At 41.0% G+C, this 27,868-nt stretch overlaps 1 protein-coding gene across 5 annotated transcripts in view; it reads left to right on the top strand.

Annotated features, from left to right (window-relative positions):
* Window positions 1–27,868, top strand: part of WDR7 (WD repeat domain 7) — a 320,067-nt gene that overhangs the window by 229,573 nt on the left and 62,626 nt on the right. For all 5 annotated transcript variants that reach the window (XM_036244069.1, XM_036244068.1, XM_036244070.1 and 2 more), the window contains exons 23-25: window positions 263–412; window positions 960–1,042; window positions 19,553–19,652. In XM_036244069.1, the coding sequence (XP_036099962.1) occupies window positions 263–412; window positions 960–1,042; window positions 19,553–19,652 (333 nt within the window). The remainder of the gene's footprint in view (window positions 1–262; window positions 413–959; window positions 1,043–19,552; window positions 19,653–27,868) is intronic.

Raw genomic sequence — 27,868 nt, forward strand, 5'->3', positions numbered from 1 at the left:
TGGACCACAGGCCGACGCTCTAACCGCTGAGCCAAACCGGCCAGGGCAGGAACTGAATAAAATTTAATTAGAGAAGACTTAGCTGAGTTTTTATTACACTAAATACCTTCTTTTGTGATATAAAGTATTTCCTGACTCACTCCAGGCGGTTTGGTTCTTGTTGATTCTTTCCTTTTTCTATTGCAATAAGTGAAAACTAACCAGTGGCTGGAAATGTGGAACTGTGTGTCAACCACATGAGCAGCACAGAATGTTTCCATAGGTCCACAGACACACCGCCCTGGCAGCCAACACCCAGTCGCAACAGAGCATCCACATGACAGCCCTGGCGCGAGCGAAAGGGGAGATTCTGAGAGTCATTGAGATCCTCATCGAAAAGATGCCTACTGATGTGGTGGATCTTCTTGTGGAGGTAAGAATGCGCTGTGTTCAGTGGCCCGTCATCGCCTACATGGAGTACCCCAGTACTCTAGTATAATTCTCCAAAAGAAGGAAAGAGACTGCTAACATGAATTCACTCTGTACCATTTCTAGAGACCTTATTTAAATTTCCTCAAAAATCAGAATGATTGCTATGTTCATTTATCATTTACGTGAAATTAGTTGGTCTACATTAGAGTAATTTTTAAAGGTCATGTTCTCTTTGACACCTTTCATTATAAATAGAACAAAACATACCATGTACTTGAATAAAAGTCACTACGCTGAACGTAAATATGAATAGCCTTTAAAGAAAATAAGTGGTTTCATTATTTTATTGCACTGTCTTATAAATGTTTTGCACAGATAAGAGAAAGGATTGCCTTATAGTATACAGTGAATATACTGTGATTTTGCAGTAAATAATAAAATTAAACTGTCTAGAATTTCCATGTGCAAGTGAGGCCTACATTAATAATTTAAATTTGGGGAAATTAAGTATTTGAAGTTAATTTTAGATTTGTATCCTTTCTATAAAGGTTATGGACATCATTATGTACTGCCTTGAAGGATCCCTTGTTAAAAAGAAAGGTCTTCAAGAATGTTTCCCAGCCATCTGCAGGTAAAGAAGCCTTCAATAGCATTCAAAATAATTTTCAGTAACAAATCTTTTTTTTAAACATGGTTAGTAGTCTTGCTCAGTTAGAAATTCAATCATTAATGAATGTCTGCTTACTTTCTAAAACAATTGAGGCAGCTTATAGTCAAAGCACAACATGAAGAGGTTTTCTCAGAACTTAAAAAGTGCATGAGAGAGAACACGTACGGACTATGCCTGTGTTCTTATATCCCTTCCTCAAATTAACATTTACTTTACAGAGAAGGAGGGTGAGGACGCCTCTGACCTGAGAGAGAAAATGGACATTGCAGTCCACAGAAACCTTTATGCCACATTTTTATTGGTAAATTTTATTTTCTATTACATTTTTTTCTTTATTGTTTTTAGAGAGAGAGAGGAAGGCAGAGAGAGAAACATTGTTGAGAGAGAACATCGATTAGCTGCCTCCTGCATGCCCCTCACTGGGAACGGGCCCACAACCTGGGCATGTGCCCTGACCTGGAATTGAACCTGTGACCTCTTGGCACATGGGTCGGGACTCAACCGCTGAGCTACACCAACCAGGTCGTAAATTTTATTTTTAACATAAAGGCTAGCATCTGCATATTGTAGGTGCTAGCATTTCTTGACTATGAGACAGCAAGAAAAAAAGCCAAGAGCAGCTAAAGCTTCTATGAACAGTGTTGCATAAATTAACTATACATCGTTTATGTGTATAGCATATAATTGTTATGAAATGAAGATTTTAAAAATTTCAAAATGTAATAACATTATATTTATTTTTCTTTTTAAAATAGTTTTGATTCTTAAAATGTTTATAGCTTAAGGTACATTTTGTTAAAAATTTTTAACCTCGATGTGGTCAGTAAAAATAGTGTTTAAATCTGTTGAAGATAATTGTTTTTGTAAAAAAGAACATGCAGGTAATTTATGTTAAAAATTAATGTAGCTGTTATATTCCCAGTTGATTGTTCTCTGAGGAAACGTTTACGTGAAAATGGACGTTTGTCTGTCACTTAGTGGCGGTGAGGAAGCATTTTCTCTGGGCCTCACCTTGTTGAATGTTGGCCAAGCGTTCCTCACCGCCCCAGTCCCTGCTGTGTGAATAGGCCTCCTGGGGTAAGGCAAGGAAAGCGCTTGGTGTTTAAAGAGCCTGTCTTCGTCTGGCTGGGGACAGCAAGACTCAGTGGTTGAGCATCGACCCATGCACTAAGAGGTCACCGGTTCGATTCCCTGTCAGGACACATGGCCAGGCTGTGGGCCCGATCCCCAGTGGGGGGCGTGCAGGAGGCGGCCAGTCGATGTTCTCTCACATCGATGTTTCTCTCTCTTCTTCTCATTTCCTCTCTCTCTAAAATCAATAAAGGAAAAAAAAATTTAAAAAATAACTAAATAAAATAAAATAAAGGGCCTGTCTTCTCCCTTTGCGGGAAGACGGCCTCCTCCCCAGCAGCGCCCTAGTTTCTCTGTCACCTTAGTTTGCCGCCCGTCCACTTTGATTCCCAGGGTTTGGTCACTGGAGAGGAAGGATCCTGCTTCAGTGCTAACGAAGCAGGTGTCTCACCTGAATTCTTAGTACCAGTTTTTTCTGATTGACAGAGAGCAATTGTTTTTTTTTGTTTATTCATTTAATAACATTTATTGAACACCTACTGTGTATCAAGGACCAGCTAGGCCCTGGGGACATGATGATGAACGAGATGGTGTTCTGAAGAAGCACAGGGTCGAATAGGGTTGGTAAATGTAAAGATAAATGATTCTGGGGTGCTGTGTTATGTGCCGGAGTAGAATTATATACCAGGGACAGGGTTGGACAATAAATGGAGCGCTGAACTCCGGACATGGAGTGTTAGAGAGTTACACAGAGAAGGCAGACTAATAGTATTATTAACGGTGACAGCGCTTCAGTAAAAGTGGCTGCCAAGTGGAGAGAAGCAGTTGTCCTCCGCAGGGGGTCTGGTGGTGGTGGTAGAGTGGTGGTGAGTTTTGGGAACACTTCACAGAATTGCTGAGGGGCAGGCTTTGCAGAATACACAGGCTCATGCATCTTGAATTGCACAGAGCCAGACCGGCAGATGTTGAGAGTCACAAAAGTCTACAGAGTCAGCTAAGTGCTGTGTCGTCATGGCCAGAATGTAGGTTGAGGATAGAAGTCTAGTATAATGCTTTGAATTCCATGCGAAGGAATTCGGCCATTATTCTGTAAGCAATAGGAAGTCAGAAAGGTTTAAGCAAAAATGTGTAATTCTTTTCCCACAGCATCATTTATAAGGCATGACGTTATGAAACACCAGATTTATGAAAATCAGTTGTAGTCATAACTACAACTACCTCTGTTTAATTATGTCAGCTATTATTTGAGCTGTGAGGCTATAAGCCACATAGGCCTACTTATTTGAGTCATCCCGTAAACATAGGAAGATTATTACAACATGAGGTTGTAGCTTTTGGAGCAGATGACAAATTATGGACTGACATCTGTCAGTTGTTAGATGGCACTCCAAAAGTTTTACAGGTCAATGCCACCCTACCTGTTGGCCGATTGGTACTAGGTTGATAAATGAACAACATAAATATCAGCAGAAGTTAACATTATTTCACTGAAAATCTGCCATGCCCATGCCATGTGCTAGGTGCCTTCCAGTGCGTGGGATCCTCTGCTGACAGGTGCTTGCCTTTCACTAACTAGGAAACCCAGACAGTGCCGGTGTGAATGTCTGCGGTCCAGTCTGTGACACTTGTTTTTAAACCTTTATGTGACTTTGTATATATTTTTTCCTTTTCTTTCTCTTCCTTTACCCTTTTTAAAAAAATGCTATAGGTTTTAACTTAGGTAATTTCTGTAATGTTGCTTAACACCAATATTCAGTGGCTTTGGTTGATAGATCATAAAAAGATGTAAAACTTTTTTTAGTATTCTTTTAAAATAAGATAATATTTGTCAAAGCACCCAGCAAAATGCTTGTGGTTTAGGTATTCAGAGAATGTTAGTTTTCTGTGGGTCTCTTCATCTTAATAATAATCTGAAAACCCAAAATATAGTTATAAGAAATTAGTTAATATATATTTGTAAGTATTTTTATATGTGGAAAACATACAGGATGATATCATTTTCATATGTAAAAAAATTTTGGTTTACTTTTTAAAATATTAAATAATTTTTAGTCAATGTTATAAAGGTGAACTTCATATCTAAAGTATTAATTCAATTGAGAGCTAATATAGTATGTGCTGAAGTCATTGAATATTAAAAAATTGAAAGTATTCTGCCTTGCTTGGGTTGCACATCAGATTCACTCTGAGTGCCAAGGCGAAGTAGCATCATGGAATGCTGATTGACCTGAGTTTGCTTTTCTTGGGTTTTGTTTTCTTTTCTTTTGTTTTTACCTTGACCAGTGTGCTTGTGATTCTGATATGGATCTGGGTTTTAGCTTTCAGTTCAGAATTTTAAAACTTTTAAGGTGGTAATTTTTCTAAGATTGTCTTTATTGTTGGCATCTTATCACTTATTTCTCAGATTGCATATTAAAATAAAATTGCATTGTTATTATGAGTTTTCAGTTTTAGCTAGGCTTACCTCTGTATGTGGCTGTAGGCCAGTAGTCAGTTTTATTAATTCAAGTATATTTGCTTGATTATTCTTTTATTTATTCAGGTTAATTAATTATAGAACAGCTTAATATGTCATTTAATGAGTGGTGAATTTATGCACCCAATTATATTGTTTACTGAATTTCTTTGTTCTCTGACATCTTTGTTCAAATCACATTTAAAGTTTAAGCTACAAATTGTAAATTTGTTGAAAGGATTGATACAGAAGTTTGGTTTTTCTCATTGTGTTCAGATGATAGCTTTTCTGTCAGTTGTGAAAACTTTTGGTAATATCTTCTACTCGAATGTAGACGTGGTTGGAACACATGCCGGTGAAGTTTGGCAGACGCTCTTGCTCGTCTGGCCCAAGCTCACTTGCTCATACATATTAAAACATGAGGTGATAGCAATACACAATGAATAAGATAATGTAATCATCTTTCTTAATTTATACAGAACTTCACAAATGACCAAGTGCTTTCAAACCCATTAATTCTCAAAAAAAAATCTTTAAGAAAGGCATTATGTAAATTAAAATTTTTGGAGAATTAGATTGTGATATGTATTAGTCAAGTGGCAATATAGTTGTAGCTTCAAGGTAAAAACCTTAGCTTGTTATTCATAGTTCATTGCTTTTGCCATCCAGTTTTTAACCTGTATTAAATTACCCATTTATAGATACAGGGTAGGGCAAAAGTAGGTTTACAGTTGTGCGTATGCTAACAGTTTATTCTTGTATTATTAGTTGTTAATTATAGTATTATTTTCCGTACGAACCACTGTGAACCTACCTTTGTTCACCCCTGTACACACACACACACACACACACACACAACACAACACAACACCCCCTGACCTTGTTTCATAGAAGATCTTAAGCAGTTTTGAAAGGTAGTATAAAATGTACAAATACTGGGGAACTGAGGCAGAGAGAGCGAAGAGGAGGAGAGAGCAAGGCCACAGCGAGTGGAGGGGAGGAGTCCTGTGTGTTGGCCAGAGGGAGCACACGAGTCCGAACTCCCTCGCCGCCCGGTGCGGGAGCGGCTGACCTTGTTCAGTCTGGAGACGGGAGCTGGCAGGAGAAACCAGCTGAGGAACTGAGAGGACAGACCGAGCGCGTCTCATCTGTCGCGCAGGCAGCCGTGGAGACCTTGCACCCCCCGTGTCGGAAGGGCGCGCAGAAGTGTCACCCCGAGTGCAGCCAGAGCTGGGGACACAGGTTCAGAAGGTGGAGTGGAGAGCCCGGTGCTGAGAGCTCCCTCCCGTCGGGCCTGAGGGCAGTGATGGCCTCCCCCTGGCTCCCGGACTGTCTTCAGCAGAATGACCTGCCTTCCAGGCTCCACTGAGGGCCCCGCCTCAGCCTGCCGGCGCCTGCTTCCCCTGGTGACTCTTATGTCCCCATAACTTTCAAAGCAGGCCCTCTGATGATCCCAGACCAAGAAAAACGAAACCTGGGCCACAGTTCTCTGAGACCATGTTCTGTTATGAAGAACCGTAGACCCTTGAATGCTTGTTTATTTATATATTGAATAAATTCAATTTCCAAGGAAATACCTAACGACACGCCTTGACACCCCCACCCCCCTGCCAGCGATGCACCATTGGTTTTGAAAGACTTGCCTTTAGCATCACAGAAAGCCTGCTAAGGGCTATAACTTAAACTGCTCCTTCATCAGTGCTTATCTAAAAAAGCAGAACACTTAGAAGCTAGAAATGGGGTCCATGTATTCCTCCACATGTTCAGGGTGTATCCCGAGGTTCAGCGCACCGTCAGAGAGCTGCGTGTTTGGACCCCATTCCTGGCCTCCTTCTGAGTGGCCTTCCCCACGCTCCTCCGCAGCAGGCCAGCGGTTCGGGGCACCTCCCAAGAGTGCGTCACTGTTGGTCATGTTGATGTCACACATGTTCGGGCCCCTTCTAGGAAGACTCAACCAACACATTTCTTTTAAATCACAATGATGAGCATCTTTTGTTTGCTTTGTCTAATGAACTAGTATGTGTTTTTGCTTTTGTTTTCCACATTACCAGCATTATTAAATTAAAGAATTTTGCTATGTCCATTAGGCAGGTCAAATCCCAATTTCCTGCCTAATTTTAATCAATTACGGTGTACACTCCCCATTCTCTTTACCTCGTCTTCATGCCTCAGGCCTGTCTGTTCTCTTGGCTGTGTTATTTCTGTAAGTGTCCCAAGTCCTTCTGCAGTATGTGTACGTACATGTATGTGTGTATACATATATGTTTGTGTGAAATATGCACACATTTTAACTTGCATTTTATGAGCCATGGAAACAAAAATAATCATTATACACATAACATGAACTATGACTATTTCCTAAAAATAAAAAAGCAAAGATTATTTTTGTTAATGCAAATATCCTCGCTCTTCCTGGAGTAGTTTATGTATCAGTAGATCTTTTCTATAATATAGTTAATAAAAAATATAAAAATCATATTATTTTAATTGCTATGTAAACTTTATAGTCATAGATTTAAATATTCCCTAATAATTCACATTTTAGTTCTAGGGCTATTATTAATAACCTAGTGGCATCCATTAATGATGCAAGAAAATACTTAGATTTCAGTGCCCTTGAGACGACACAACACCCACATCCTTCAAAACGCAGTTATACAACAAGAGTTCTGCCAGGTTTTCATCACTGTATCAAATAAGGCTATATTATTATTATTATTATTATTCGTAACCTGAAGATATTTTTTTTATTTATCATTAGATAGAATGTGAGGAAGGGAGAGAGACAGAGAGAAACATCAATGTGATAGAGCCACATCGACTGGTTGCCTTCCACAAGACCTGACCAGGGCCAGGGACCAACCGAAACCGAGGTATGTGTCCTTGTCCGGAATCAAACTTATGACTCATTAGTCCGAGGGCTGGCGCTCTAACCACTGAGCCAAACCGGCCAAGGCAAGGTTATATTATTATGTAGGAATTAAACAGCATTCTTTTTGGAACACAATATAGTAGCAACAAGGTTGTTGCAACATTGAATTAATTTTATGTTCATCAGTAAGCAGAGTAAGAAGTGCAATAAGGTGATACTTAAGAAATGAATTCTTGCCCTGACCCAGTTTGGCTCAGTGGTTAGAGAGTTGGCCTGCGGACCAAAGAGACCTGGGTTCGATTCCAGCCGAGGGGCACGTACCTCGGTTGCAGTTCATCCCTAGCCCCAGTTGGGGTTGTGCGGGAGACAACCAAGTGAAGTGTCTCTCTCACATCATTGTTTCTCTCTCTCCCTCTCACTCTGCCTGAAGATAAATTTTAAAAATATCTTTAGGTGAGGATTAAAAAAAAGAAATGAATTCCTTGGATTTTCCCCCATCTCATTGAACTTTGCTCTGCCTTTGTCAGTCTCTTCAACGATCTTCACAAAGGCATCGTCCAGCACTGTACGTACAGTATTCTTAGAGGCAGAAGTCCAGAGGGCTTGAGTAATTTACATTTCATTGCCTGGACTATAAATAATGCAGCAACCTAAGTTAAAAATACCCTAGACATTAAGAAAGTAGAATTAACCTCTTTCAAGTCTTGGGAAGATAAGTATCACTGAAGTTTCCTCAGAATGTATTGTTACAGTTGAGTTGCTAGTTGCTGTGTTACTGAACCTGGGTATTCTCGTGAAACCCCTCATGGCAAATCCCTGACGCTGAGCCGGCCATGCTTGACTCAGTTTGATGAAGTATTTCTCTTTCAGTCACCATGAAAATTCTCAGTCACCTTACACGGCTGTATTTGATGCCATCGCAGAAGACATGAAGATGCAGACACGCAGTTGTTGCATTGTGCACTCAGAGAAAAGCAATATATAGAACACACACATATGATATGCACTTGTTCTAAGAGGAACTTCAAGGGTTTGTTCTTCAATTTGCAAAGATACCCCTTACTAAGAGAAAATTTTAAGCTCTCATAAGCTACGGACGGCCAAACTCAATTAGAAAGGAAGATAAGTACCTCTGGAAATACAATGTGATTATAATATAATGTTAAAATATAAGGCCATTTTATTATGTTCTGGGGGACTAGCAGTGAAATCATGCATAACAAATAACGGATTAGGGATTCTTTAATGAAACTGTAAGTTGATGGGAAAATTTGATTGTATTTGGAGATAAGGAGATTTCAGGATTTTTTTCATAGCAAGAGTTAGATGTGCCTCTAAATGCAATTTGTAGTCACTTACAAGTCCTCGGTCACGCAGACTGCACGCCGCCCGAAGAAGAGGGTAGCGTGCACTTCTTGCTCTGTGCCCGTAGCAACTGGTGGAGCTCAGTCTGGCCACAGGCTCTGTGCCCCAGGTTCCCGCAGAGATCCACACTTCATGCATTTTTATTCTTGTAAGTCAAGGCAATTTATTTGATGTATAACTAAGAGTAATTTAGTTTTTATGCTTTTTAAAGACTTGTCAAATAAATCCACAGATTCAAAAGAATTCCTTTGTTGGGCTCTGTCCCAATTTTTAGTTTAGAAAATATGAACACTCGATACAGGCACTCGATAACTGCGCTTGAGTAATGAGACCAGCCATGCTGCTTCACGTGTGCAGTCCCTAATTTCTTCGTAATAAATGGCACCAGCTATTTCACTTAAGCAGTGACCTTGCTGCATGATTTTTATAGAACTGTAAGTTGTAGAATTTCAAATCTGGAAAGGACCTCATGTTATGAATTACCTACTCCCGTCCTTCATTTTACCAACAGGCAAATGTAGACCATTCTTGTGCTGACGATCAGTGGGAGTGAAGCTTGGCTTTGCTGCACAGGCCTCGCCCCTGCTCTGTGTTCTGCAGGGGTGGGCACATGTCGGGGGCACCCAGAGGTGCACCATCCCATCGGGTGCAGGATGACTGCCGCGTTCCAGGTCCGGGCCGCTTCCTGCTGCACCCACATTCCATCCTCTCCCACCTCCTCGTGGACTTTGCTCTTTAGAGAACCCTTCTCTCCCGTTCATCCTGAACTGCTCTCGATGGTGTCTCTTCCTCAGCTGAGAAGCATGTTCTGACATCTCGTGTAGCCCCTCCCTTTCCCCGCACCTCCTCCCTCCGCTGTCCAGTCTCCTTCCTCCCGCCAGGGAAAGGAGTCTGCGCCCTGGCCCTCCTGTCCAGTCTGCACCCCGGCCCTCCTGTCCCCTCTGTCCCCTCTTCATCCACTGTGGTCTGACGCTGGCTCCTGCTATTTGGCTAATAACTCTCTCCCTCTGGTTCCAATTTTTTGATGGCCAAGTGCTTTTCGGTCTAGAGTGTTGTGGTTCTCACACTTTTGGGCCTCAGAACCCTTTAAAAATGGAAGATCCTGAAGAGTTTTTGTTTATTAAGGTTATATCTAGAGGTTTTTCATGTGTTAGAAATTAAAGCTGAGAAATTTTTAAAATATTGGTTTATTTCAAGCGATAAACTCAGTTCATGTCGATAGAAAAACATTTTTATGAAAAAGAACTACTTGCCAAAACAAAAGAAAATACTAAGAAAAATAGCATTGTTTAACATTGTTGCAGAATTCTTTAATGTCTGGCTTAATAGAAGACAGGTGGACTTTCTTATCTGCATATGTATTTAATCTGTTGCCATGTGTTATTTTATAGTTTAATTGTATGATGAATATCTGGTCTCACATAGATACATAACTGAAAAAGGAGGAATGTTTCAATTGCCTTTTAAGATAATTTTTCATCTTCTTTGGTAGTTCACCAAAACTCAACACGTCATCGTTTTTTAAAGGTTAGTTGGAATATGGAATCTTCAGTCTTAATGAACTTTTCATACTGTTACATTTAGTCCATTGGTGTATCTTGCACTTTAAGTGGGTCTTTCACCCATGTGTGATTGTGTAGATTCTCTGTCCCTAGATGTCTGGGCAGAGAGAGAGTGATATATCAGAGAAATATCATGCTACTCTGATAAAGAGGTGCCCTAGGAGATGTGACGAGAGAGACACAAAGGAGGGACTTGGCACTTGTGCCCAGGAGGAGAAGGGAAACTTGGTGATGTTTTAGCTGAATTTTAAAAAGTGAATTGATGTTTATCAGGTAGAAATATCCTGACTCCAAAATCTAAGCTATTTCCATATGCAAAATTGGCTGACATTGAATGAAATACTATATTAAATGCAATTGTGAATCTGACTGTTGAATCACTGATTACTTTGCCAAAATTATAGTGTGTATTACATTGCATATGTCACTTCCAAGAATGAAGACATTCTCAAACAATCTCTGCATAGATCTAAGTAATATATTTAATGGCTCAACTACTTGGGCTTCTTAGTAGAAATAAATGAAACAGTAGTAGTAGTAAGGAGTAACTTAAGTTAAAGGACTTAGAATATAAATTTCTCTAATGTACTATAAATGGATAAATCAGTGAATTTTTGGTAGGAAAATTCGAAATCTACTGAATTTAAGTGGTAGTGACATTGAAATTTAAAGTATTTTATATGGTTTTGCTACATTTAACTGTTATTTTCCAGTTGACTTTTGTTGGGAACCTCTCAGTATGATTTTACATAGAAAATGTACTTTACATTAAAACACTTTTATTCACTTGTGTCCTCTGAATATAATTGTTGCTTACCAATAGTTGGTTACATTGAGATAGTAGAACTGTGAAATACCATACAGCCATTAAAAAGATTGAGGTCAATCCATTTCTAATGACATGAAAATATATCAGAGAGAAATTTAAAGAGAAACTAGCAAAGTTTCAGAAGACTATGTTAAATAAAATCATTTTGAAGAAGAATATTATATGTAAGTGTTGATATTTATGCATGTACTAGTATTCATATGAAGAGAGGGGAAAACCCCAAAGTGTTTCTTATAGTTCAGGCGTAGTGAAGGAGATTAGTGGTAAAGAGTTATTTTCCTTTCTTAAGTGTTTATGTTTCTATATTCTTCGGATTTCTCTTTTACAATGGGTGTATATTTAATTAATAAATATATAGTAGAATAACTCAAATAAAAACAATAATGAAAAATAATCATTGGGAAAGCATTAAAGCTGAATAGATACAAAAAATTCAAGGTAAAATAAATATTTAAACTTTTGAACTGAATGGGGAAAAAATCAGTCTAGACCAAAGAGAAGTCTGTTTTCAGAGATTGTTTTTTAAAAATATGTTTGTATTGATTTTAAAAAGAGAGAGGAAAGGAGAGGGGGGGAGAGAAAGAGAAACATCAGTGTGAGAGAGAAACATTGATTGGTTGCCTCCCATGTGTACCCCGACTGGGGATCAAACCCACAACCTGTGCACGTGCCCTGACCGGAAATCAAACCAGCAACCTTTAGGTCTATGGGACGATGCTCAACCAACCGAACCACACTGGCCAGGGCCAGAGATAGTTTATCTTTTCTTAAACTTTGTTATTATGTAGACAGACTGATTGATTCTGCTTTTCAAGTGAAAAGCTGAATCAGCTCGGTTCACCCTAAATGGGCACTTAGAATCCAGTAAGGAAATGAACACTGTCTGCGCTAGAGTAGTGCATGAGCTCATTTCTTAAAAAACTTCCCCTCACCTGTGGTTTGTTCTTGTCCCATGCGGTGGTAACAATAATGGGATGTAGAACAGCTTCTGCCCTAACTTCCAGGAAAATGCTAAATTGGGTATCATTTTGTAGTGTACTTTTTATAATAAATAATTTTAGATATTATTCTTGTACTCCTGAATAGAAACTCCTCTAAAACCATTTTCCTACTCCTGAAAACTCCCCGAAGATAGCTGTCTTTCAATATTAAAATCCTTCATATTGAAAAAATAACCCCCCAAATCCTCCAGGAGTATTTTATTTCACTGTGTTACAGAAAGAATATGTACTTTTCAGACTGTTTGAAATGATAGAGTTCCAAGCCAAATCCCAGGCTTTTTGTATTAGCAGCTTTAAGGTGAAACTAAAATAATTTGCAGTTGTTAGCATGTTACATTCACAAATCACGAGTATTTAAGAAACAAGCAAATTTAAAATATTTGGGGACATTCATTTTCTTTATTTATTAGCATGCTATTAGTTAGCACTTATTTGCCCTAGTGAAATAGCCAATTAACTACATTTTATTTATTTCTTCAAGCATATATATTCAGAGGTGCAAATGATAATGACGGACATGACAGTGTTACACTAGTTATTAAAGTTTGCATGGACTTGCCCTAGAAAGTGCTTATTGTGTGCCAGGCACTGCTGTAAGTACTTTACATGGATTAGATCATTTCATCCTCCCAACATCCTAAATAGGTACTATTGCTTTCATTTTACAGGTGAGGAAAAGGAATAGGCAAGTTAAATAATTTGCCCGAGGTGACACAGTAAGTGGCAGAGCCAGAAAACCAGAGACCCTCCACATGCATGATGTTTTCCTTTGCAGAACTGCTGCTGCCTGTGTAGCCTTGAAGTGTTTCCAATTCTCCTACAAACACCCCAGCTACAGGGGGCCGAGAGCAAGTTATTTTTTAGAAGGAAAGTAAGTCACCTATTAAATACTCACAAGTGTTATTCAGGAAATCTCCGAATGGGAAGCATGAGTCGGACGGTTCTTCCCCACCCCAGGATGAGAGATCATTCCAGTTCACCCTTTGAACTGGCGCCTTCCACTGGGACGAAGCACTTTTAGAAAACATTTCCCCACCCTCTGCTGTTCACACCCCCAAAACTAGTCTCACTCCCCTTGAGCTGATGCCGTTGCCAGAGCCCCCTGCGTGTCTCCCGATCGGGCAAATGCACGAGCAGCACAGAGGCCTGAAGTTCCGGTGGGTGGGTGTGAACATGTCTTCAAAGAGCTGCCCCTTTCCAAAGAGCCCCTCCTCCATTGTCGCTGTAGCGGCTGAGGCTGTCCGCCAACGAGCACCTGCTGCTGATATTCCGGGCCCTGGCCCCTCGCAGAGTGGCCCTCCGAAGAGCTCCTCGGCTCTCACGCGGGCCATTAGGGCTGGGCTGGGTATCGGCACCGGTGCCTTCTTGGGTCAGAGTGACCTGCACACCGCTCCGCCACAGAGGCCTGCCATTCTTCGCGCAGGACGGGCGTGCCTGTGTTTCGGGCGCAGGTCTTGTCCACGGGCTATTGGGGACACGTCACGGACACTGAGGAGCTCACTCCTCACCCCGTGTGCACAGTGAATAAAGGGATGCATTGTGTTGATTAAATTTGAAGTCATTTTGGTTATTTTAATAAACCTGAATGCATATCCTCTAGAGTATAACCAAATGGATCAATCTAAGAAGTTGTTTCATGCAAATTCAGACAAAAATGTGATTCCATTTTTTTCTTGTACTGGCAAAAAAAAAAAAAGGGTGGAAAGTTTGATAATACCAAGTGACGGTGCTCTTACTTTTAGTGGGAACTGAAGGTAATTTGGCATTGCCTATCAAAATTTAAAAGGTGTGTATGCTTTCATTCAGAATCTTACTTTGGAGAATTTATCCTATAAAAATACTCCCTAGGTAGATAAAGATCCGTGTATAAGATAAGTTAAATGTCTGTCAGGAAGGGAATAGAGAATAATGGGGTCATGTGTATACTGACATGGGAAGGTGTTCCAGAAAGTACTGAGGGGAGAAAAGTAAGTTGCAGAATAGTATTTGTAATATCATACCTTTTTTGAAATAAAAATTAGAAAATGCTCAAAATTAGAAAATGCTCTAGAAAGGTCCACCATTCCTAACAGAAGTTAACCCTTGGTGAGGGAGGGGGTGTGAGTGGTAAAACTTACTTTTTATTATGCCTTTTTAACAAAAAGAATCAAAAGTTTGTGAACCATTTGAAATCAACATCAAGAAATTCTAAAATCAACTCAATAAGAATTGCTTCTAATAGTTACTTAAGAAAATACTTACCATGTACGTAGGACAGTGCCTGATAGACATACCGTCAGTATCAGTAAACATGAGCTGCAAGTAGTTATGTTCAGTCAACTGCGAATAGTTATAAATTGTAAGTAGTCATATTTCATACATTCTGTTCCAGATGCCCTTAGATCTTATTAGTGGTTCTCAACCTGTGGGTCGCGACCCCTTTGGGGGTCAAATGACCCTTTCACAGGGGTCGCCTAAGACCATTGGAAAACACATATTTCCGATGGTCTTAGGAACCGAGAGCCTGCTCCTCTGTCTCCAGGGGGTCCACCCACATGCAGACACGCCCACATACAACATGAAGACCTGTATTAAAGGGTTGTGGCATTAGGAAGGTTGCGAACCACTGTTTTAGATGGTTTCACATTAAGCTGGAGATTAATTTTGGATTAGTTGAAGAATATTTCTTGTTGCATTCTAATGCTCTAAGATATGCTACACAGCAGTAACTCACCGCCCCGAGACCATTGCAGATGACCAAAGTCCCAGCTAAGAAAGTGATTTCGCAGATTTCTTTCTCCCAAATCATATTTCTGCTAGAGCCGCGTGTTTCCTTTTACTGGGTTTTTCCTAAATAACTTAAATTTCACACAGCTTTTTTCTTATTTGAGGGCCATTTTTGATAAGGATTTAAAAGGTCACCAATGTAAGAGAGACTACATAGTGCAAAGTGGCGCAGAGGCTCAGGTATCGGGCGCTCGGCAAACTCTCAGGCAGTGATTTGCTCGGGGACCCTGCACCGGAGCGGACTCGGCTCATGTTTCTGCTCCACATCGCGAACCACCCCACTGCGAGCTGCTTCCGGGCCGTGCAAGTCACAGATACGGCTTTGGAGAAATGGAATAACCTCTGGTGGTGCTTAATAATGATTGATAAGTGAATATTTATTTTAATTATGTTTTGTATGATAATATCATGTTCATTAACATGTATGTGTGGTGGTACAAATATCTGGCAAATTATTAGAATGATTTTTATTCCCAGGACCACATTGATACCAAAAATATATACTTTATTGTATAGATCATTATTCAGACTATATTTGCTTTTTTTTGAGTTTCAGCCCAAGCAATGTTTTCTAGCTCCCTAAATGGGATTAGCTCATTTGTACTTTGCAGTGGCCGGTCTCAGTGCTGACGCACCCAGGCTTCAGGGCCTGGGCAGATAATGTCGGGTAAATCCGAAATGGTTCGTCTCCTTTTCGAAGGGCCACAGGGAAGTTCTTGATTTCTGCCTAACAGTTTTGGACGGTTTTGTTTTCTTTGTTGTTCATCTTAACTATTCACTGGTCTTAGAATTGGATATGCCTATACACTAGTCATTGTAAGATAAGTGTAGTGTTTTGAATTAAACTTTACTGCAGTGTCCTGCCTGCTTGGACTCTATGTATTCACATGTTCAACAAAAGAGAAAGTCTCTGTGGAGGGAAACAAGCAGTAAATAAAGTATTGTTTACGATCTCTGAGATGATGAGCACTTTCATCAAGAAGAAACGGGATGTTGGACTAGAGTAACAGGAAGGGCTGCTGTACTAGTAGGACGGCCCCACAGGCGCCTTCTATCAAGGTACCTGGGAGCAGAGACCTGCGTGCAGTGAGGGCCTGAGCCGCGGAGAGATGGGGAAGATGGATTTCCGAGCAGAAGGAGCAACAAATGTTCAGGAGCCAGCGTGGGAACACTGTTGGCAGAGTCAGGAGGATACGCCATCAAGGAGACCAGAGCAGAGAGAGCAAAGGGGGAGGGGCCTCTGAGAAGCGCCAGGGCCTCGGCCTGCAGGGTCCTGAAGGACGGTCCTGAGCGTGAGAGAGGTGAGCTGATTTTTGGCTGAAAAGGATCACTATGCAATCATGAAAACGTGGAGGTCAGTGACATTAACATTTCTGCATGAAGACCACCCCGGCTCCAGCAAAAAGCCATTTTACGACATTACTCAATTCCACTTCATTCTTCTTTCATATACAAGAGGGGTGATGTTCTCTCTGAATTAACAGTTTACTTGTGGTGGACTGAGCAGAAGAGAAGAACCGTTGTTCTGAAGTGAGCACAACAAAAGGATTCTTGCCAGGCTGTTGCCCAAGAAATGCTGCCCAAGTGACATGTTATCAGTGCAGCAAATTGGAGCCTGGGATACCAATTCCAGAAGGCTCAGCACACATGAACCCTTGCTCTGAACATCCCTCCCCAATGTTGGAGGAATTCAAGACTCTCCTGTAGGATCAGGTCAAGACTAGAATAGTCTTTACAACTGTAATGAATCCTCCTCTTCCATCCTGTGATAACTTGGGGAGTGGGGGCAAGGACTGCATATCTCACCATCCTTGACCGTGACAGCCCCCTAATGGAGAACAGTAGTCTAGGGGTGTGGTGGGCTCTGGGAACGCTCGTCAGAGATAGGCTCGCTGCAGCCGGTCTCCAGAGTGGGCACTTGTGAAGTGACTGCATCTATAAAATGGACTTACTCTGTTTTGTTAAAAGAGACATTATTAAAGAAATAAACAATTTAATAAGAAATCCAACGATGGAAACATGCCATATGACCGTCCCTGTTCAGAATTCTTTAAGAAACTGCTCAGAAGTATTAGTCTAGTAGTGAATTGCCAAGAGTGAAAATGCAGACTTGTGATCCAGGCTCCTTTCAGGCAGACTCAAGATTTGATACCAAGAATAGATTTGATCTCTTTTTCCCCCCAAAATAATGGTGTTTACCGGTCATATAGAAGGACGAGTTAGACATCAGAGCACAGATAATGGTCAATGTAATGAAAACTTTTGAGATACTAGTTTAACTAAGTAAAATTTTGTCAACATAAATATATTTTATCAGTGGTTGTTGTGAAGAGGATTATTTCGAGAGGTAATTATATTCACATTTTGCAAAAGGAATTTTGGCAAGATATCTGGCACAGCTGTGCAAAGCTTAATAACAGATGTTTTAAAAATGACTCTGGAGACTTCATTTTCCTGTGGCTACTAAGCTTCATGGAATAAATATCTGTGAAAACAATCGTTAGACGTTCTACTCCATGTTACTCTAAGGATATAAATTGAGTGACCTTGAGTGTGTATGCACACACATGTAGATGTAGGCGTAGATACAGACATGTAGTGATGCCCAATGCTTAGACCACTGTAATTATTGAAAAGCAACATAGTAAACCTTTCATGAACTCAATCATTTTTATTTCTGAGTATAAGAACAGTAGATTTTAAATGCTGATTCTTCTCAACTGAGGTAGAAATGATGCTTTAACAGGAAAAACTTTGGGAAATGAATGTTTGACTCACCACTTAATGGGGGGGGGGGAGCTTACTGTGTCAGGAGCCCTCGGTACCCTTCCTTCCCTCAGACCCACATACAGGAGGACACCCCACAGCTGCTCCCGCAGAACCCGCAGGGCAGGCTCAAGCCGGCTTTCGCGTGGCTGGAGCTGGAGCGTCAATCTTCCCCTACAGCCAGAGGAGGTGCCTCAGTGGGCGAGGCTTAGTGCTAGGACAAAGTATTGTTGAATCCATCACTCAGTAGTAAGTAACAAACAGAACATTTAAAAACTTACTAGTTTTCCAGATTTATGAAATATGTAGGAATAACGTCTAATAATACCAGAATGGCTTTGCCACAACGTCCCTGGTTTCAAAATGCTCCCATTCAAACATCTTGCCTGCGTCTCTCAGCCTCCCTTACCAGAATTTCAGAACGCGCCTCATGCCCCAGGCGTGTTTTGCTCTGTATCAGCCTCTAGAAAGCACTGGAGGATGGTATTTCTTTTCTGTCGTGTTTTACTTCTCCATTGCATGTTTCAGAAAATAACAACAGAAAAGTTACCAACGTTTTCTGGTAGTATGGAGGCAAAGATAAAAAAGGCAAGGAGTGTGTAGAAGTCATTCAATAGCCTTATAAATATTTAGGGTAGGCTGCATGTTCATCTGGGCAGCTCACACTGAGACAGTAGGCCTGGACAGTGGGAAGAACTCTTTGGGGATATAAAATCATATCTTATTTACACTTCTAATAGTTTTTCTTCTTACCTTCCCAGGCTCTTGCCACATAGCCTTGAAATCATTATGACAAAGCTTAGATCCAGAATTCAAATACTGAATCCAGTCATGAAAATGAATCTAGAAATAAATAAATAAAAATATATCAACCTCTTACAACCTTCGAATCATCCTCCCTAAATCCCGTTTTTATGTGGTGCCCAATATGCTTATCTCTACTACCTGTAGTCACTACTATCATTTAGAAGAACTGATAAGTGTGCAAAATCTAGGCAATGTGCCAGGTAGCTTTTTTTCTGGTGGGTAACTTCTTATTTTTATTCTAAATTATTTATTTAAAAAATTTGTTTTCCTTTATTGATTTTAGAGAGAGAGGAAGTGGGAGGGAGAGAGAGATAGAAACATTGATGAGAGAGAACATCAATTGGCCACCTCCTGCATGCCCCCCACTGGGGATTGGGCCCACAGCCCGGACATGTGTCATGACCAGGGATTGAACCGGCAACTTCTTGGTGCATGGGTCAACACTCAACCACTGAGCCATACTGGCCGGACATTTTATTCTGAATTATTGATGTGAACTTAGGCATAACATTTTTATATGATTTTAGCTTTTATATGATTGTTCTGCTAGAAAGTATATTTCACTCCTTAATAATATAATAAACCACAAGAACATAATTAGATAGAATACATTTCTGTTCAAATAGAAATATTTACATAATATTTACATAACAAAACTGAGTTTTCATATTGTCTTGTATTGACCCTTATCTCCTGGGTCAAAATTCAAGGGTGCTTGTTATTGTAAAGTTGTTTTCCATTGAAAATAATTATTAACAGGCCTTAGTGGCATTCTGCATCACTTTTCTCTAGGTTGATTTTAAGAATGACTAAAATGAACCATTTTTTTAAAATCTCAATGCAGTAACTACAAATATGCTTATTTTAGTATATACATATCCGAGCTAGCTTTAATCTCGGAAAGGTCATCTTCCATGCGCAGATCATCTCACCTGGTCTCTCTGTCTGTCTGTCTGTCTGTTAAATGCTCAATGCAGGTTCTGCATGGTCAGCTACTACGAGCGGAGTCACAGGATAGCCGTGGGGGCGCGCAGTGGCTCAGTGGCCCTGTACGACATCCGGACTGGAAAATGTCAGGTAAATAAATCACGGCGACTTCCTCTCCATAAAGTGTGCAAGTTATTGAAAGGAGTGAGAGACCAGCACTTCACCAGCGGACGTGCTGAGCTGCTGGAACATCATGGATAATGCTAAAGGGATCAATAGTTTAATGAAGGTCTCAGAGCAGAGAGCCCCCTGCCTTTACTCTGTGGGGTGAAGGGCTGCGGCAGATGAGCTCACGACAGCCCAGAGCAGGGGCCACTGCTCCCCTGCCACTGGGCGACACATCTCTGCCTCTTGAAGCCACGTTTTCTGATGTTAGTACTTATTTTTGTCATGTTTTTTTCTGGGGGAAAAATGTTTGATGACACATTGCGATAGTTAATGGCTAAATAAAAATTTTCTGACTAGGTGAAGTGAGATATTTGGCAAAGTTTGAAAAAAGATCATAGCGTTTAGTGTGGGTCTGTGAAAAGGAAAGTGATGCTCTATTTGAAATAAGATCTTCCTTTATATACTTTTATAGCTCTTTTAATGCTTTATAATACTTATGGAGAAGTCTTGATTTTGATCTTGATCTTGATCACTTGATTCTCAAAACGGACCTGTTGGGTAGACATGTCAAGTCTCGCCCCACTTTTGAGAGAAGTGTATCAAAGCATTGAGACTAAATCTCTTTATCCCAAAGTCACACTCTTAGTTAATGGCAAAACCAGGGCTAGTTTCTGCTGTGATCATGGTGAATGTCTAGTGCTCATTGATAAAGTTTCAAGTCATGATTTCTTGTGTTTCATTGTAGCATTTATCGATGCTGATATATTCAACCATATTAGGAATTATATTGAACTGTATTGGATGGACATAACCAACTGTATAGGAATTTCCAGAAGAAATATGAAGAAATGTATAAAGATGGGGCTAAAATTTTGAACTGTTTCTTGAACTTACTAAGCAATGAACTCTCCAAAAGCTTCCCTGGCTGCTTCCCATGCAGTGGTTCTCACAGGCAACAGGCATTGGGGTGAAAGTTTCGGGGGTCAGACAGGTTTGGAGGGTGCCCTTTGAGTTTCTCCTCGCAGGCCTTGCCGAGTCTCTACCGTGTGGATGTGCACTGTGCCTGTCCGGGAGTGCACGGCGGGGCGCCGTTGGCCGTGCCGATGTAACTGCTGAAGCCTGTTCGTGCTAAGACGTTAAATCCCCATTGGCGATCGTATTTCTTTTCCTTGAACCCTCACTTTGAGCAATGAAACCACTCTGAATACTTGCTTCAAAATTAAGTTACACCTTGGCCAGGTGGCTCAGTTGCTTGGAGCATCGTCCCATACACAAAAAAGGTTGCGGGTTTGATTCCCAGTCAGGGCATATACCTCATTTGCAGGTTCAATCCCCGGTTGGGGTGCACATGGTAGGCAGCCGATCAATGTTTCTCTCTCACATCAATGTCTCTCGCGCTCTCTCTTAAAAAAATTAAAAAATGAGTAAAAGCATATCCTCAGGTGAGGATTCAAAAAAATTAAGTTGCATGTTGTTTATAATATCCTCTCCTAAGAGAGATCGATTCTTGAAATAGCATTTTTAGAATTTCTTTTGGTAAGACAGTTTTTAAAAATTGAAGTATATCATTACTAGCAGACTTGAGAGAAATAAACCACACAAGCAACATCTACAAGGTACAGAAAAAGATGTAGAACAAGGGACCCTTTCAAGCTTCTTTAACATCAGAGTATGGAACTCATAGAGGACCCTTCGTTATTGGACAGGACGTGGTCTCCAGCAGGGAGGAAGTGAGGCCTGGGAGCAGGGGGGTTTGAGGAGCAACTAAGAATTAATGAGACAGTACTAGACTGTCCTAAACTGTGCATTTCTTCAGTTTTCTTTCTCCTAAGTGGTCTCAGTGAAGATCTCAGTGAAATGTAAAAAACATGAGTCATTTGAATATTGTATTCTCACCCAAGGACATTTTTCCATTTTTTGTTCAGATAGAATGGGAGGGGAAGAGAGAGAGAGAAACATCGACGTGAAAGGGACACATCGAGTGGTTGCCACCCGCACAACCCAACCAGGGCTGGGGACAAACTGCAACCAAGGTACGTGCCCTTAGCGGGAACCGAACCCGGGTCTCTCTGGACCGCAGGCCGACGTTCTAACCGCTGAGCCAAACCAGCCAGGGCATGAATATTGTATTCTTTTTGAGTTACTTGAGATGCACGTATCAATCAGACATTCTTTGTTAACAGTAATTCATAATGCTATTAATATGCCATTTTATTTTCTGATCATCATTTGGACATTTTAGTGTACCCATTATTTTTTTTCGACCTCAGCTTCTTGATTTCGATACCCAGAGTTATTGTTAGTGTTATATGACTGACAGTCTTTACCCTCCAGTTCTGTATTAAACTGAAGGTTACCCTTTTCTCTCATTATTCAGAACCTGGAAACAAAGCAAATCTCTGAATTCAATCTTAGCTACTTTGGTCAGTTACATCCAGTGACAGTAGCTCCTAAGTGACAGTGATTCTCAATTCTTTTATGGTTCTCACTTATTTCAACTACATGAGGTAACACTTGAACCAAAATACACAAGTGTAGTTGGCATGTTTAGAAATGATGTTTTAGAGGTGAATCAAGGGACTAGGGATTTTGGACTAGGAATGCATTTCTTTAATTATTCATTGGACTCCGTTAACAGAGCGTATTTTGCCTAGCATGAGCTAAAGCGTAGAGATATGCCATAAAAATGTAGAAGATAAACTCACTGCACTTTACGGGTATGTTTCCAATCAGGTGGAAAGATAAGGCATAACCACTTAAATGGGGGGACACAGCTGCAGGGAAATTGGCTGTGGCCTGTGCGGAGGCCAGAGGCCGAGAGGATACCCACAGGCCCAGGGGAAGCAGAAAATCCATGGCTGAGGGGCTGGAGGAAGGGTCAGATAGGTTCCCTGTTGTTATTCGATTGGTTGGTAGAGGATAGAAGCGAACAATTAAGTCCCTTTCCCTTACCTTTTGACATGGGCTTCTCCCTTAAAAATAATAATAATAATAATAATTTTCTTTTAACTTGCTCTTCCTAAACAAGAATAGGAGATTATGCAAAGCCACAGGATAAATACGCAGATCTGTCAAGAACATGAATTTGGCTTACATCGAGGGTTCTCAAACTGTTGCCTAGATCTGCCTGCTGCAGTAAGTAACGTCTTACTGGAATATAGCCACGGACTCACATAGGATTGTCCGTGCTGCCCACGCACGACGATGGCAGCATAGAGCTGTGTGACCAGCAGAAGCCACGTATGGTCCCCAGAGCCTAAAATATTAACTACATGGCCCTTCACAGCAAAAGTTTGCTGATCCTTGGCATGGATAATTGAGGAGGTAGAATTAACTAATTTAACTGAAAAGTGATTTACAACAGTATAGTGTAACATATTGGAGAAAAATCATTCGAAACGTGTGTGGCTTGAACTCCATCTTCACCACTGATTAATTTTATAACCTTGGGCATGTTTCTTAACTTGAGCTGAAGTCTCCTTGCTATAAAATGGGGACAGAAAATGCACCTGCTATTGTGAGAAGTAAATAAGATAATTTATGTAAAATTCTTAGCACAGGGGCTGTCCAGTCTTTCATATTCAGTAGATGGTTGTTACTATCATATTAAAATAAACTTGGAAGTAAATGACGTTGCAATTAAATGACATTCATCTTAGGGAATTTTCAAGCTAACACTTGAGATGTCAGGGTGTTTGGAGTCTCAGGGCTTTGGGTTCCCACGCCCAGCTAGCAGCCTGGTGGCACAGGTGGGCCACACTGCCTCGGGCCAGCGTGTCCTGTTTCAGGGTGGCTCTCGCCCCGTGTTAAGCCGAATCTCTGCTGACCGTGGACATCGGGAACGTGGGTGCAGTTCCGTGGGTGAGCTGCTGCTACGCGGCTGGCTGCACCTGGCAACTGCGGGCAGTTTCAGGCTACACCTGACTTGGATTTTGCTTAATTTAAAAAAAAAAAAAAGGAACTCCCTGGGGAGTGTTTGAATTTTGTTGGTAGGTAGCGTTCTCGGTAAGCAGGCTCATTCATTGCAGGAATCCTTCGAGCTACAGGTGTGAGTCTGGTTCAGCCAGCGATGGAAGCCCCGCTCTGGCAACACGTGCCTCTGGCTCGGCAGACGTGGTGCTGCCTCGCTGACTTTCCAGTCCTTTCTGACGCATACGGTGTGCGAAACAACTGTCAGCCCTGGAGGTTCTCGCGGGCCCTGTGAGCGCAGGCTCCGCGCGAAGTTCGGACCGTGTCCCCTGGGGGCATCTGAGTCGCTTTGGTGATCGAGGGGCTCACCCTCTTCCTTCTGACCCAGGACTACTGAACGGCAGACGTAGGAGAGAAGGAAAGTGGGCTGATGTCCTCCCTAACTGCTACATTATTCAAAACTATAGTGAAGATTATTCCATAAGTTCCTTAAAGAACTCATTTGTAAAGCCTGTATTTTCTAGTTCCTGGTGCACATTAAATACACAGTAAAATACACATTGATCAAGCAAAACACCCTGAGTCTTTGGAGTAAAACATATAAGAAAACAAGATATGCCTTAGTTATATCAAAAATGTATTTGCAAACTAGATTGAGTTATATTTTAGTATGTCAGAAACACTTCATCAAAGTGTTGTTTCTCTCTAAGGGATTATGGGCGATCTTTTCAGAACCAGCATAGAGGGCCTCCTTCTTACAGGTCATGAAAGACACGCCTCCCTTCTGTGGTAGACCATGGCCAGGTCTGCCCGAGGCCAGATAATGAAGGAAAAGTAGAAGCAAAGCTTGACTGTATGTGAAGAACTGTGGCCATTGAGGTCTACTGTAACTCCTTAAAGACCAGGAGGTCCATTCTGATAGACTAACATATGCCCATCACACAGCCTGATACTAGAAGAAGCAATGGGCCTGCGTCTGAGCTTCTCTGGCCTCCCCGTGAGACGGATGCATTGAACTTCAGAGGGAAGAAGGAGGTCACACACAGGGCACTTCGTCCAGTACTTTCCCCTTGTCTCCCGGATGCCCTCAGTCCTGCTTCTTTGCTGACTCAGTGGTACTGAAGTGAAAGCAACCCTGAACCTTGTCCAAGTCCATTTGTACCAGTGTTTACACCTCGATTTATCCCATCACTGTCCAGCTTGGCTTACCTTCATTTTCCAGCCAACAAGACCTCCCTGACTGGTTCACTCACGTTGTTATCTTCAGGCCTCTGCCAAGCATCCAACTAGACTAATAAGAACCACAACCCTTAGATCGAATATGGAGTATGAGGAAGATGGCCTCATTGTTTTCCTGTCACGCTCCTCTTCTCTCGTTCCCATGTGTCCTCAACCGCAGATTTTGAGAATGAGACCTACTAGCTTGTGGGGGACATTCACTGTTACAGTAGAGATGGAGAAGAGTGGACAGATAAGGGATATGTTTTGGTAGGAGAGCTAACAGGTCCTGATAATTGTTCACATTAGGCTGCAGGGTGTGGGCAGTTAAGGGAGCCAGTGGGGAGAGAAAGGGGAATTCAAGGTGACTCATAGGTTTGAGTCATGAGCAGCTCGGTAGATCGTGGTGCCATTAGTAACGGGGAGAAAAGCAGTCTAGCAGCAGGGGTGATGTCAAGACTTAGGCACTGGACATATATCATTTGAAGGGTTATTTTAATCTGTGTGAATGACTACATAATGTTCCAATACTCATGTGAAGGAGAATACATTAGTCAGTCCTCTGTCCGTTAACATTTAAGCCCTCCACAATTTCTCACTATTATAAACAGTGCTGCATCAAACAGCCTTATTTTTATAACTTTTGTACCTGTCTGATTTTTTTAGAATACAGTTCTAGATACACAGTGTGAGGACAAAAGATTTGTACATTTGACCACCAGAAAGCTCTGAAATTAGTTTCCCACAGTCTATGGGTATTAGTTTCTTTACACCCTTCCCAACGTTCCTGTAATTAACACGATGACTCTTAAACCCCAGTTATTCTTACAAGAAAAACGAAACCCCACAGTTGGTCTGTTTCACTTTTTATGGTTGTCATCTTAGACAACAGAGCATTCATTGATTCATGAGTTATCACTCATTTTATTTATAAAATATATTGAAATTTTTTTAAAAAGTGATGATTGCTCTTTTTTTCACCAGACACCATATTATATGCAGGTGATCAAAAAATAAATATATTACCTGGCCGGTGTGGCTCAGTGGTTGAGCATTGACCCATGCACGAAGAGGTTGCTGGTTCGATTCCCAGTCAGGGCACATGCCCATGTTGTGGTCCCGATCCCCAGTGTGGGGCACGCAGGAGGAGGCCAGTCGATGTTCTCTCTCTTCGATGTTTCTCTCTCTCCCTCTCCCTTCCTTTCTCTCTAAAATCAATAAAGAAAAAAATTTAAATAAATATAAATTGTCCTTACCCTCCAGGAATGAATAATCTGGGCTAGAAGACAGACGTAAACCCGTAGTTGAAACACTGATCGTCCCTTATCGGCCCTTCCAGAAGGGGTGGTCCCCAGTGCTGTGGGAGAGCGTAGGAGCAGCGTCTGGGGAGAAGGGTCAGGCGGTCTCTCGAGAGGACCTCAGAACCGAGCCCTTGACAGTGAAGAGTTAGGCAAAGAAGGGGAAAGGCAGGGGAATCATTCCACGCCGAGGGGCAGCCCCTGCAAAGCCCGTGAAACAGGAAAGCACAGGGGAAGCGCCTGTCAAACCAAGGGCTGTTCCCAGTGCGTGCGAAGGTGCGTGTCACAGCAGTTTTCAAGTTAGCATTACATTAGGAGTTGCACAAACCTTATGTGAAAAACAGTTATTTCAGTAGGTAGGAAGAGACACCTCTTATCTGTGACTTAGGAAATACTAACCCAGTAACACAGATTTTGTAAACAAGGTTACATAGTGTTAGCAAAACATTAAATTCGTGAATGCTGGCATTTTTCATAAACAATATATTTTTAGGAAAAGTGGGGCTTGGCAAGATATGAAAATGTTTACAGCATGGGATTTAAAGCATTCTAATAACAACAAACCAGTGTAATTTTCTGGAATACAGTTAATTCTGGCAAGCACTCTAAGACTGCTACATATCAGAAGAGCCAACATTCCAGACAACAGAAATGTCAGCAAACACACCTATATTAATAGAAGTTTTGAAAACAATGTGTTCTTCTCTCTAAAAATAACAAAGACTTTACTTCTAGTTCGGAGGAGCAATGGGCCTTAGGGATCTGGCGGACAGTAAGATTGATGCTATTTTAAGGCAGAGTTTCAAAGCTCCGGGCACAGTTTTCACTGAGCAGAATTCTGTAACGCTTATACATCAAGGGCACTTATGCGGTGATTGCAGAAATTGCAGGGAGAATTGACTACAGTACTTAGTCAGACAGTGACATTTGAGGTATTTTCTTCCTGCTCTTTTCAGAAGCTGGTTTTCTGGCAGGTGCTTCCTCTGACATTCTGAAGCAATAGCCAGAAATATGGCATCAGGGGTGATAATAAGATGAATGGCCGGAGAAGACAATGGCTTCCTGCCACCGTGTTGAAGAATTACCTAACAAGCCTCCCGTTTTAAAAGTGAAATGCTATTTAGAGAAGAACCTCTAGAAAGACTAACATATCTGGAAGGATGCTTGAAATTAGACCATCATTTATTCTGAATGTTAAAAAATTTTTTAAGGAATGGTTTTTACTGACAGCCCAGAGGAGTGTTTTTCTGTTTGCTTCTCCCATCGTTCACTGAGTATTTCTTATATCCATGTTATGCTTTGAATGGCAGTATTCAAGACTTTTACACCAGGAGAGAAAATTAAATTCTTTCCATAATTGGAAATACCTGAGACAGATAGTTCTAGTTTATAAACACAACAGTTATTCTAAGCATTTCAACATCCTTGCAAAACCATTAGATGGATTAAAATTTATTATGATTCCCCAAATCCACATTTTATCTACATTTCTCAGTGCCATTCAGTTTTCTTCTTAGCCATTCTCATTTTCTTCTCAACACATACAAATGAAAGTATAAGTGTCTAAATGCATATATATGTATTTATATATGTGTGTGTGTTTATATATATGTGTGTGTGTGTGTATATATATTTCATACATCTAGAGAATGTTAGGTAGGAGAGTTGCAGTACATTGAATTTATTCTGGATTCACTGCCTTGTATTCTTTATATCCACTCCTGATGTGTAAGGTCTGGCATATAGTGGTCATTCAATAAAAACGAATTATAA

The sequence above is a fragment of the Molossus molossus genome, unplaced genomic scaffold, assembly GCF_014108415.1.
Source record: "Molossus molossus isolate mMolMol1 unplaced genomic scaffold, mMolMol1.p scaffold_m16_p_6, whole genome shotgun sequence".
NCBI lineage: Eukaryota > Metazoa > Chordata > Mammalia > Chiroptera > Molossidae > Molossus > Molossus molossus.